We start from the raw sequence: 13,390 nt of genomic DNA on the forward strand, positions 1-13,390 counted from the left end.
CCTTTATTTTGGCGTGACATTAATACTGCCCCCTTACCGGTTAAGATTTCACATCCCAGCAATTTTATCAGTGGCTATTTCTCAGAAGAATGAAAAAAACTTACATTGCAGATATCTTCCTAGCTTAATGCATAGAGATTAAATGGGAACGTATTGATTTCAGAAGACACCAAATCATTTTCCAAAGACTCCATCTTAATAGCTTTCAAACAAGTCATGTGCTTTCTTCTTCACATTTTTTCCCCCTTTGTGCCACTTTTTTCTAACTCTTCATTTTATTTTGTCTCTTCACTCTCTTCCCATCTCTGCTGCAGTGTGACCCTCTGGTTGACAGGGAGGGGCAGCCTTAGCCTGGTTCTGTGAGATGGTGCTTCCTGGCCCCCTTGCCATCTGACTTCATTTTTGCCAGTTCAGTGAAGAGCCTGATGGAAATGCTTCACCAGTGCATGTCCAACACTGCTCCCCTTTGGCTGGGAGTCACCCCCATGGCTGCCTCCCAGCAAAAGTGGAAGCAAGCACACTGGACTCATATGTAGCAGCAGCAAACTGTTTGCTTGGTACCAAGCTGATACCCTTGGCTTACAGGGTGAGCAGCCAGAGGAGGGTGCAGACCTCCAAAGCGGCTGTCCTTGGATCCACTGGGGTCCTTGCACCAGCCAGATGCACCCTGACCAAGGCACAGGAGAATCAGCTCAAGTGAGCACCATATGAATGCTCCCCTCTTTGGGGAAGCCACCCAAGGGCTGGGGGCAAGCACCTGTGCTTTGGCACAGGGACTTGTGGCACAAACAGCTTCAAGCATTAGGTGAGTGCAGTGTTGTTCCTGCCTCTGCTTGGCCCACAGTTACCAGGGACAATCCCCCAGCCCATGCTCCTCAGGGCTGTCACCTGTTGGACCTGGCAGTAATTGCCCTCTTTTCCTCCTGTTAAATAAATACCCATTCTCCAGTCATCTGTCCTCCAGGTGTGAGGCCAAGTGAGCAAGGAAGAAAGGGGTGGGAAGGGTGGTGGAAGAGACATAGCACTCAGGGCAGCATTTGACCTATGCATATCAGCTGGCCCCAAAGCCTGCTTTTTGAAGGTGTTTGTGAAGAAAGATTATAAACTAAAGATAAGAGTTAGCTGGGGGAGAAAGACAGAAATTGCAAATTAGGCTTAATTAGCAGGAGACATTCCTTATGAATGTATTGAAGAATGTTTTTCCCTGTAGCTTTTCACAGCAGTGAAAGTGTGAGCATGTTTTTACACATGGGAGACTGATACAGGATGTTCTTTAAATACAAATCCTGCATTCCTTTTTATCAATCCAATGCAGACTCCTACCTTTGTTTCCAATTACTTGCTGAGCGTACTCGGAGCCCACTCTGCCTTTGTGCTCCTGCCACAAGGATGCCAGAGCCTCTATGACCAGGGAAGTTCTTTTATCCCTGGGCAGATTATATCCTTTCAGGATACTTAGCTATTCTATTGTCATTAATGTAGAGTCGTAGCAGGTGTAAATCTGTCTCCATTCCTTGACATTTAACTTTTGCTGATATTTTTAAGAACTGGTAGGTCCTAGTTCACCCTCTTAATCAGAAATGCCACTAGCTTTATTCTACTTCCACATAGCCTTTTATGTAACCTCCTTTGAATTATCATCTCTTTAGGCTTATTTTATTATTGTTCATTGCTCATACCATGTTGGTGCTTGGGGCAAGGAGGTCATACATGTGAGTTCCCAGTCACCTTGCCCCCCTTCCTCTTCCCTCATACCTTCTCCGTTAATCACATTGTTGACTTCTGGCTGAGAACATCATATAAGGATAGATTTGAATGGATTAGTTTGAAGGATTTCAGCTTAGAAAGCCAGTTAGGGGCTTAGCTGCTCTCCCTAACTTTGTGGGAGCTCTGAGGCTTTAAAGGCTGTTATACTAAGATGCCAAAGATAATTTTTTTCATGCTGAAGTAGGACAAATACCTGATACGTGCCAAGATGACTTCTCACCAGAATTGCTGTCAGGGAGTCAGATCACACACAATCTACATCGAACCCATGCTACTCACACAGAGGAGCAGTCACTGGCATCTTTGCTGATCCCAGGAGAGGCAGGGGCATGCATGTACAGGGCCCAGAAATTGCCCAGGAAAGCTCTCACAGTTCGCAGCAGGTATTCAGTCTTTCAGGAGATCACTGTCTCTGGAGCTCCTAGGGTCAGCTACAGCTGCAGGCTAGAGAAGCTGCACAGCCCAGTGCCAGGGTTAGCAAGAGTGTGCACACTTTGACTGGTCCTGAGGAATCTGTACTCTGCAAGCCCTACTGCAGAACATTTCTGCAGCTGTATCTGCACCAGGGATGACATGAGCTGCCTGCACATAAGTGAATCCCCATTGCATTGGCTGTGCCCAAGCGAGAGCAGCTGACCAGCGAGACAGCAATGCAAGCTGTGCAGAGCGCCTGCATGAGTCACTGGCTGTGCTAAATCAAATACAAGAGATTTGATTTTCCATTTGGGAGGATTATATAATCATCATTAATTAAGCTTCAATGAGAAAAGCACGACTGTAACCTGATGTGAAGATGCAGTTGTCCCGTGAGAGGAAAGGAGGTGGCCCATGGGCCACTCAGGGAAGGTGGAATTCCTCTTTGCTTCTGTGAGAAATGCCTACTTGCTGTCAGATGATCAGGGTTGTTTTTGTTTTATTTGTTAATAGGACCTCTGTTCAATATTTTTATGTATTTCAGGTTCTGGGTCTGCAGCCCAGATTTTAACGAGAGACATGAATGTCTGCAAACATCTGAGGGAAGCAAGTGCATCACTGTACCTATTAGCCAGTAATATCTGATAGGAGAGTCATATCAGCATCACCAATGAATAATACAGTGGCTCACACCCAGTCTTGCCTGAGGGCCGAGGGGGAAGGCAAGTAATAGGGGTAACCCTCCTCAAAAATCCAAGGAAGTGCTCAGCTCCAGTATAAAATGTCAAATTGAGTAAGAATACACTATTTTACAAAGCCGCTTAATAGCTCACTCAGATAAGAAATGATAAGATGGGTTGGATTTATTCCTTCTGTGAAAACTGATTCTACATTTGTAAACACACAAAGATCTGTCATAATTATATAACCACATATTGGCTCTGGTATCCTCTTTCTGAAGTGACACACTTGCTTACAAAGTCCTGAAAGGGACAAAACCAGGGTCCTCCCAAAAACTCCTGAAAGGGACAAAACCAGGGTCCTCCCTTTCAAAGAGTTAATCAATATTAAAAAGGACCACCAGCATCTTTTAAGCGATAGATCTGTCCTTTCATCCAAAATCCCTGAAGCTTTTCTCTTGAAGAAGTAGATAAGCATTATGTGAAAAGAGTTCCTAATCGAGTAATGTAATATTATAGTAGAATTTAAAAATGTGCATTTTTGTTCCCAATTACATAGAAACTCATGGAACTGGTTACTGGATACTAATAATAGCAGATATGCTACTGTTAGCTGATACATCTCTCAGATATAATAATAAACATCAAGAAAATTACTATGTTGAGGAGGAAAAAAGTCTTAACATTCAGAAAAATTAATTGCATCTGAATTAATTTTTAAAAGAAGTAAACAGTTGAACAGAAGATACATTGATCTTGAGCCTCCATAAATATATGCTGAAACATCTGAAACAAGAATAACTCAATCCAAAACGGATGTTTTGATCAGAACCAACAGCTGCATATTGTTATTTGCTATTAACAATATGCAGCATTCATGTTGGGCTCTCTATGCAAAGAAGAGACACCATTCCTGTCCTAAGGAATCTACTTGGGATTCATATCAGCACAGGATGGCCAGGGGAGAAACAGGAGGAGGAAAGAGGAGAGAGTAGATCCAAGTGGACAGGTGATGTATGGACAGTGTCACTGTTACTCATCTACATGGCTACTGAGAGCAGTCTGGCTTGCCACCAGCACTTTAGATTTCTTCATTATATCTACCAATTGCAAAATAGTCTGTTCATATGAGGCCTGAATTAGTTTATATGAAAAAAAATTATTTTATTCTGGTCTGTATTTATTTGACTTGTATTTTTTGAAATCACTGTTCAGTTTGTTTGACAGTCACTAAGACTGGTTCTTTAAACATAAACATCTCCTGACAAAGTAGGAAGGAGGGATTTCTTCTTTCAAATGGCATAAGCAGGAGTTTTGCTATCTTAGGAAGATTATGTTTTACACATTCCAAGTTGAAGTAAGATGACCGAGTGACTTGACTGCTTTACTATTATTAACTGAATAAAGTGGCATCTGGGGTTTTTAAAACATGTTTTCATTCATTTCATATGGCATGATTTCTCTCCCTAAGGATAAAAATCCTGTTGTCTGTGATAGTGAAGGGCTTAGTTCCTTGCATATATTATTTATTTGTAACATTCTGTTACAAGTGTCCTGGTCTTCAAAAAATAATAATAAAATAAAATAAACAAAAGAAAAATCAAACAAAGATCTCTGAATAGGTAAATCAGTTTCTTTGTGTCTTACAGGATACTTGCAGGTATTTAGTACTTCTACAAAAGAATTTTGTGGTAGTCTAGGGGAAACAGGCGTGATAGGTAACCACAAAAACTATTAAAATTCATGCTAAGGAGCATCAGCTAGCTGATAGATATGAGACAACTGTTTCACCTTTCTGATTATGTATTTAGCTTTGTCACATGACCTTCAGATTCCTTACTCAAAATATTTTGTCCCAATCATGTCATTGTGAAACACACAGTCCCTCATTTACCCAAGCCCACCGTTTATGGCCAGCCTAACATTTTCATTAGGCATCTTCTGACAAAAGCACTCCAAGCCCTATATTTGACGTATAAATGTTAATATCACCATAGCCTCATGCTTGATCCTATATTTTCTGTTCCACTATTTTTCTGTGGTGCTCTCAGAAAGCTCACTGCTGAACTTTGCTACATCAAGATGTTTTGTTTCTTTTAAAGAGACTTGGAGAGTCATAAAGTATGATTTTTCAGAAGGCCTTTTTAAAAGGTTATACCAGGATTGTATTTTTTTTAAAATTACTCTAATGACCTCTTTTTTTAACTACACTTCAAAATTCATCATCCAAAAAAGGCTGAAATTCACTGACCAGCTGCAAAAGCAAAGCAGGCTGTGCAGATAGAGCTGTGGAAAGAAAAGATACCAACAACCTAAGTCAGGCAGCAAAATAATTCAGAAGCAAATGTGAGTGGTTTTTTCCTTTCAGTTATTGTAGTTGTCATTTTCAGATGGAGATGTACTTGACAATGTAGTGTCTACCTGCCTGCATCATTGAGGATTTTAATGCTCTGGACTTTGTCAAAGGCAGCTGAGTATGAGATGGCACAGTAGCTGTTCAAAGACAGGATACCATCCAGCCAGGCCAGCTGTGTCTCATCTCTTTGGGCTTATTCATTCACTGCTGCTTAAGTTCATCATTTCCAAATGTTGTGAGGAAATCCCAAATTACTGCCTAGCTATCCTACACAGTAATTATTACCCTCTTACTACTGCATTTACCTGTTGGAAATATAATCCTATTTTGTTAATGCCACATTCAGGGATGTATTCTGCTGCCTTCTGGGAATATGTCTCAGGCTCGTGGCTGTTTACATCCAACAGCTGACATAAAAAAGCCATCTGGTCTCCTTGGTGTGACTCAGTCTCCACTTACTTCTACAACTGGTGTCATTTGCAAGCCCATGGTTCGCTAACTAGGTTAACTTATCATACCTGTATTTTGGAGGCTGAATGTGCATATCTTGTTTTCATATCTTAGAGCCCATACTGGAAGAATTTGCTATTGAACTTGGCTATTACAGAGAGAAACAGCCCCACTGATTCCAGATGTCACAACATACTACATAGCAAGCTCAGAAGTAACTTTTCATAATGCCCATAATGCAGGTTTATAGCATTCCCATTCATTTTTAAGTGGGACCAACTACAGAAATCAACAGACTTGCACTAAGTGCTAGTATCAGAGATGGATCAATAAATAACTTTACTTAGGCTACTTGTGTGTCCTGTAGAACTTAACTTTTGTTTTTCTCAGCTTTTTGTGTTAATAATCACATAGAAGCCCACATATATACACATAACTCCGGGATCAGAACGGAACACGTATTCCTAGGGAGTCCCAAGAGCACATGTGCTCTGCTGGTGAAAGGAGGAGATTTTTTCCCATATTTTTTCTCTCTATATCCAGTCAGCCATGCTCTCCAGACTCAGCTATGAGAGAGGACTTGATCTCTGTGGATGTTCACATCTGTGCTGTCTTCTCAGATAAAGAACTTCTCTTTTCCTTTTTGGTGTAATATATATTGTGCACGCAATGGCCTAAACCACTTAATCACAGGTGTGAATTCCACTCAGCATACTTTCTTTTCTGTCTCATACCCTTGTTAATAGTAATGCATCAATATTCTAAGGCTTTTAATAGGTTGAATTGGGTTCCAAAAGCACATGTGATCACTTGAGACTTCTTCCATCTCTGCAATTTGTGGCAGTGGATGAAATCCCAGTGCAGAAGCACCCCAGGATAAAAATGGCTAGTTATCTTCTCCCCATATAGATACAAAGCTCTTCAATTTCACAGTAATGCTTTGCCCTGAGCAGAAGAGCCAAACTGTCTGAAACTTCATGAAGGTGGATATAGGGGCCTAATAGTAAGGAAAGAGAGTTTCATATTAGTTTTAATCCCTATCGGCATTAAATTACCTCATATTGGTGAACTCTGGCTGCTAGATAGGAACCTCTCTACCCCTATGGGAAAAAGTTGGCGAGGCAGAGCAAGAATCCAGCCCAGTTCCCACTGCAGCCTGGCACACAGTTTTTTCATAGCTGTGGGAGTGGGATTGCCATCTCTAAACAGCTTGAACTTGGAGGAATAATTTGCATTATGTCGTTCTAACATGGGACTGCGGGCTAGTTTTCAACAGCATATCCTTTGCATCTCTGTGGCAGGAGGTGCTAGTGGGTTCTCAAAGCAGCTGAAGCCATGCAATCATGAAAGACACAGGTTAAAAGCATATACAAAATGTGTAGCCACATCACATCCAGTTTTTTCTCTGCTCAGTGTTGGAAGTTACAGCAGGTCCTCTGCAGACTCACCTGATGTGCCCATCTCTGGAGGCCAGTGCCATACATGGCATCCCTTTTCTTCTCCTTTCAAACAAAGAGAGCTTGAGCATACTGAGGACAGTTCTTTCGATGCAGAAGGGGAAGGCATTCTTCAGCAGCCAAGAATCACAAGCATCCTCCTGCTAGTTTGATGAAGCCTCGCTGGCTGTGGGCCCCAGTGTTTTGCCACTGATGACTTGACGAACTCTCTTCAGCTACCTCCTTTGCCAACACTTTTTTTCACTGCATCATGGAAGTTACAGTGCTAGGCATGCTGCAACATGTATTTTTTTTTCCTGTGAGTGGTGAAAAAGAGCAATTGGATGCGTGGGGTTTCTTTCCAGAAAACTGGTTTATGCTCTGTAATAAGGTTTGGCCTTACTTTTATGAGGATTAACCTGTAAAATTCATATTTGAAGTTAAGCTCTGATGCCTTTCTGCCTAACATGACTGACTTGGATTTAAATATATGCATATCAGCTTTAAAAGCTTTTAGAGCACTTCTCTGAATAAAAACAGTATTAGTACACTTGGAGTGTGCAAAATATTCAGGGAGAGCAAATCTTATATAACACATGACTCCAGGTCCCATTTTTTCCCCTAACTAGTGCCTAACTCCTCTTGCAACGGCTTTGATGAGGCTGTCCCAAGGGCTTACAGAACATCCCCAGGAAAGCAGATCTGCTTTGTTGCAACTGTTCGTTTGGCAACACCTCAGTTTTTAAAGGTAAGTGCTTACCCTGAGTCCTGTGCATTTCAGAGCTTCACTAAACACTTTCAGATGGGGTAACACAGAAGGTTCTTAGTTTTGCTAATTGAATGGATTACAGGTATCACATTTCATGCATAAAAATCCACTGTAGAGGATTATCAGTGCAAGCCAGGATCTGTGGCAGCAGTGTCACTTCTGCCCTCGTTGCACAGGATACAGAAACCCTCCTTGCAATAGGAATTGCAAAGTCACTTTGAAATTTGGTTCCTCGTTGCTGCTTCCTGTTCCTGTGATGGGACAATGTACAAAGGTCTCAAGGGTCTTTTGCAGCCTAGCTAATTCTGTGATTCTGTGATTTTGTGATACAGATGACCACCAACACTTTCATTTGTGCTCCTCAGCATCTTTGGTGGACTACTGCTTGTTTCCCTTCTCACAAATTCTGGAAGTAAAATAGCTGCTTGTGGTTTTAAGGATAGACAAACCAAACTTAAGCCTAACACTTCTGTTCCCTGATTAACAAATGTGAACTACTGCATCAGGTGTCCTGTGCCCAGAGTTTAAGAGGGTTTTTTTTTATGTAATTGAGATGTGACCAATATGAAATCACTGTTCCCTTTGCCTGGTTCCATTATTGCTCTGGAACTTGCAGGGCATTCTAGACTGATTCCTGACCCTGCAGGCAAGTCGAGTCCCTTCCGGGTAAGTGAGGACATTTCCCATGAATCTTAACCACAATAATAATATTAGCAGAAGGGCTGGAGTTAATGGTTCTCTGAGAACCCTAAAGGCAAATTCCTTGTCTTTGGGTAGCTAGCACCTCAAAATAAACAGGGAAACAAAATTGGCTACTCATGGCAATGAGCTGCCCAGTGCTAGGGAGGAAGCAGCTGCTGAACAGCCCTGAGAAAGTTTTTAACTGCTACAAAGTCCTGAACACACATCTTTTCAGTTCACCTGGGTGCCTAACCTAACTCCCACTCTTGACTTTCTACTATAAAATAAATGTAAAATGTTTATCTGACCAACTAAGGTAGACAGAATCAGCAGTTTGGTTGCACACAGCAGTGTTTGCACCTTGAGCTTTAGTGCATGATCTTGGCATCAGCATGTATTTTGGCCTAAACTGGAGAGAGGGGGAGGCAGGAATTTATGGGGTTTATGAATTTAAGGTGTTTTGCCTCTGCACAGCTAGTGATTTCAAACAACTTTGTCAGCATTGATATGTATCAAAGAATTGCTTGATGGTAGCACACCTCAGCTTGTTCTCTGGTCCCAACAGGGTTTAAAACATCAGTGGTCTCCTCTGCCTGAGGGACAGCAGAGAGAGAGCAGTAATGGAAATGACAAGAAGGTGTCACTGAGCTCACAGCACAGAGGGATGTGGCATCAGGGAGCAGGGGAATAGAAGCACTGGGGGCCAGTGGGCAGGCTGCCTTTACCAGTGAGGATGGAGATCCTCCTGCAGGAGAGACGTGAAGGACACAGGAACCCAGCCACAAATCCAGAATGCTGATGCTGGGAAGTCCCAGGCCAGGAGCCTCTAGGCAGCTTGTGGAGCTGCAACTGCCCCTGCAAAGCATCCAGTGGGAGAGGAGAGGTTGGCAGAGGAGAGCTTGGAGTGGACAGCAAGGTGGCCAAGGGGCGTCCAACCAGCCCCAGCCCATGCACAGGTGTGGTCTGTGCTGCCATCCTTCCCTCTACATCCCACCTCCACCCAGCAAGTGACCACCACTGACTGCCTCCTGATGCTCTTCTCTCTGGGGCAAGGCTGTCCTGCATCACAGTCAGCCCTGTGCCCTGCCTCCCATAACTCACTTATTAATCATCATGCTTGTGAGCACTGAGGGGCTGCTGTGAACCTTAAGGGCCAGCTTGTTTGCTGTGGCAATGCAGTGCAAGGCAACACTGACCCCTTTTACCCACTGGACAGGTCCCATGCAGGCTGGCTGCCTGAAAAGGCATTTACTGCAGCTACTGAGGAAAAAGGAGAGCGTCCCCCTTTCTCAGAGAGCTTGGTGGGCAGACATCCAAAAGGACCAAGGGTGGTGGGTATCTTTAGTAACACAGAAGGAGTGAAGCAAGATGCGGCAAGCCCTGGTGGGATCAGGCACAGGCTGGATGCTGGGAAAGCCCACGGCCATCACACCCCAGGCACTGCTTCAAAGCCAAAGAATTTTGGCACCCTGAGGCACAGTCTCAGCTCTTAAGTACGTGTGCATTACAAGTTCTTCTCCCTATCTCCTATAAAAAATGTTGGCATTGATAAATACAATATATTGCTCTCTGGAATGGCCAGAAAATGGGTGGATCCTCTGTTTTCTCCTGTTATGCACCATGTACTTTTAGCTAACAAAAGCTAGGTGAATCAGAGGGTGAAGCTCCAACTCTCAGTAAGTCAGTTTTCTCCACCGGACAGGAAATGTGCATCGTAGAAGAACCTCTAGAGGAATTCACATCAAGACACAGTCTGGAGTGGAAATTTTTATTCCTGGATCACAGGTTGGTGACATGAAATGCACTGCTGGTTGTGTTTTGTGCTTTTCTACTACTATTTCACAAGTACAGTTCTCTCAAGTAGTATTCCATTTCACATCTGAATCTCATGAACAGGAGGGCTGCCAACGAAATTCCTACAAAAGCTGATGTTTACTATTTTACATTTACTTTTGCTTTTATTTTTAATGGGTTTTTTAAAACAAAAGGAATCTGTTTCTTCAGCTGAATTTGTGATTAGCCTGTTCTTCCTTCCTTTAAAATTATCAGCAGACCAAAGTCTGTCACATGGCAAAATGAGCTAATTATTACACAGCTGCAGAAATCCTTCCTTCCAAATCCAGTCATTGATTGCCGTATGTGCAATTCCCACTGAGTTATGGAGGGAAAGTCTATGCTGGCCTGAGGCATCTGTGCTGGCAAAGGTACAAAGCAAGTGCCTCAGCATGCCACAGATGAGCTCTCTAGGCACCCAGAGGAAAGCAGCACAGATGATTTCCTCTCTTATCCCCCCCAGTCCCAGCAGATGATGGCTTCCAAACACCTCCCCACACATTTTCCCCTGTGTAAGGGCTGTAGGAGCCATCACAGAGCCCCTGACCAAGCAGCAGCCAAGGAACAACTCCCTCACAGCAGATTCCTGTGTAAAGGTCCCTGAGAAGCTGGACTGCTTTCCCCAATCACATTTTCCCTGAAGAAGGGGTGTTGTCATAGTCTTGTCCTGATGGGATGGTGCCTGCCGGTATTGCTGTTCCTAGCTGGGTATCCCAGGCTCAAGGTGGGGGAAAGTGAGGATCCAGCCCCCTAAGGTGAACAACAGTACACCAATAAGTGAAGTAGATCTGGGTTGTTTGCATCTCTGCATCAACATGCAGAACTGCTTGCTCAGTGTTTTATGGACTCGTGTTGTGCCCAACCGCAGAGCACCGCCGATTATCGGATACTTGCCTTTCGAAGTGCTGGGTACTTCTGGCTACGACTATTACCACATAGATGACCTAGAGCTGCTAGCAAGGTGCCATGAACACTGTAAGTATCACATGGCCCAGCTTCCTGGGAAGTCACTGGACACTGGGACACCTCTTTTCAGTGAAAAGTTGTTTGGAAGGGGAGGTTTGACTCTTGCCTCAGCCTGTATGTCTTACAGAGCTGTAGCAGACTGCAGGTACTGCAGCTGATTGGCATCTGGGACAGACTTACCGAGCTCTGAAAAATACAATTTTCCCTTCTATATCCCCAAAAGTAGCCAGTGAGACTCACTGAACGGATAAAATATGCCAGATTTGACCCCTGTTCTATTAGTAAAGAATATGCAGGAATAGTTCAAGCAATTCTTGTGGATTATGTTCTCTAATGTTGTTCACTGTGTATTTAGGATTAGCTGTGATACTTTAAATACGGTCTATTAGGATTTAATTGAAAAACTTTTTTACTTAGTAAAGAAAATAAGGCAATGCTTTTCAAATATTTGCTTACAGAACTGGCTGTAACATCTCAGATTACCACCTCTGTCTGTCTTGAAAGTATCCTGTAAACATTAGTTTTTATTTGTTGACATTGAAATATAGAAAGGCTAAATATGTGGATATTTGGGAATCCCTTGAAATCACCAGGGGGAAAAAGCAGAGATTAATTTGGTTGGTGGATCTTCAAAACCTTCAGTACACCCTGGTTTACTGTAGTTTGAATTCTTGTCAGTCTGGGAATTTTCTTTCAAATTATTTTTGTCTTTGCACAGTGTTATCTCCTATGCTTACTTCACTCTAATTCCATCTGCACACAATACTCATATTTTCAAGCATTTTTATCCTGTACTTTTCTGCTCTAGACTTAAGATGATCACTCTTAGAAAATAATCCCAGGTGTCTAATTAAGCAGTATGTGATCAGCACATAAAGCAGGATAAGATCTATGTTTAAATTGTAGTGGACACTAATTCATTAGTGTCCAAACTTAAGGTTAATTGTACTGTGTAGGAATTTACCATCCAAAGTGTCAGAAGAAGATTCCTACTAATAATTATGATTTTTGTTCTGTCAGAAGGCTGAGAGGAGCACTTACTCAAAATTGGTGCTTATACTCCTGTCTACCTATGCCAGATATTTTAGTCACTTTTTTTTTTTTTTTTTTTTTTTTCCACATTTCATGTCATTTTCACGTGGGAAATTGTGCTATAAGCTGTGTGTATTTTCTCCTGGCAGTGATGCAGTTCGGCAAGGGGAAGTCATGCTGCTATCGGTTTCTGACCAAAGGACAGCAGTGGATCTGGCTCCAGACCCATTACTACATCACCTACCACCAGTGGAACTCCAAGCCAGAGTTCATTGTGTGCACTCACATGGTGGTAAGGTATGGAAAATCCTATCAGCCGGCCGGGACATAAAGGACAGTGAGATAGGAACATCCTCATATCTGTCAGCATTTTCTTCTAAAAATATAACATCATTTACATAACAAAAAAATTTAGCCTGAACTTTCTGAAGGAAAAATACAGAAAAATTATCAGACTGAACCTTAGTTTATGTTAAGCTTATTTTTTTTTTTACTTTAGGGGCAGATGAACTATGGCATTTTTCCATTTTGTGCAAAATTTAGAGAATAGACAGATCCCTTAAATATTCACTTTCTCTAACCCTTATGTTGGTTTTGAAGAGATGTGTAGAAGCTTTCCAGTGAAGTCATAAAGTCATTGTAGGATGTAAACTTGACCTTTTTATATAGTTCTTTAATATTGACTTCAAGAAGATAGGAACAGAGTAAAACCTGAAAATTAAAACACTCTCAAATGTTATTCAGTAGCATTTGACTTACATCACTTTTCAGCTTTTCATTTAACCTGTAAAATGTACAGTAATTTGTTCCTCCACTCTTTTAAAGCACATTTTAAGAAATACAGCAGTTTGATGTTGATACATAGAATTATGTTTTCCATTCAGTTATGCAGATGTTCGGGTGGAGAGGAGACAGGAGATGGGCTTGGAAGAAGTGTCCTCAGAGGTGGTGTCCTCAGCACTAAAGGTACAAGGAGAAAAGCTTTTTTCATGAATTTGTGTAGTCA

At 42.3% G+C, this 13,390-nt stretch overlaps 1 protein-coding gene across 2 annotated transcripts in view; it reads left to right on the plus strand.

Moving 5' to 3' along the window:
* Positions 1–13,390, plus strand: part of NPAS2 (neuronal PAS domain protein 2) — a 104,268-nt gene that overhangs the window by 70,643 nt on the left and 20,235 nt on the right. For both annotated transcript variants that reach the window (XM_077781540.1, XM_077781541.1), the window contains exons 8-12: positions 7,733–7,851; positions 10,256–10,338; positions 11,255–11,361; positions 12,534–12,681; positions 13,269–13,350. In XM_077781540.1, coding sequence (XP_077637666.1) covers positions 7,733–7,851; positions 10,256–10,338; positions 11,255–11,361; positions 12,534–12,681; positions 13,269–13,350 — 539 coding nt within the window. The remainder of the gene's footprint in view (positions 1–7,732; positions 7,852–10,255; positions 10,339–11,254; positions 11,362–12,533; positions 12,682–13,268; positions 13,351–13,390) is intronic.

The sequence above is a fragment of the Lonchura striata genome, chromosome 2 (genome assembly GCF_046129695.1).
Source record: "Lonchura striata isolate bLonStr1 chromosome 2, bLonStr1.mat, whole genome shotgun sequence".
NCBI lineage: Eukaryota > Metazoa > Chordata > Aves > Passeriformes > Estrildidae > Lonchura > Lonchura striata.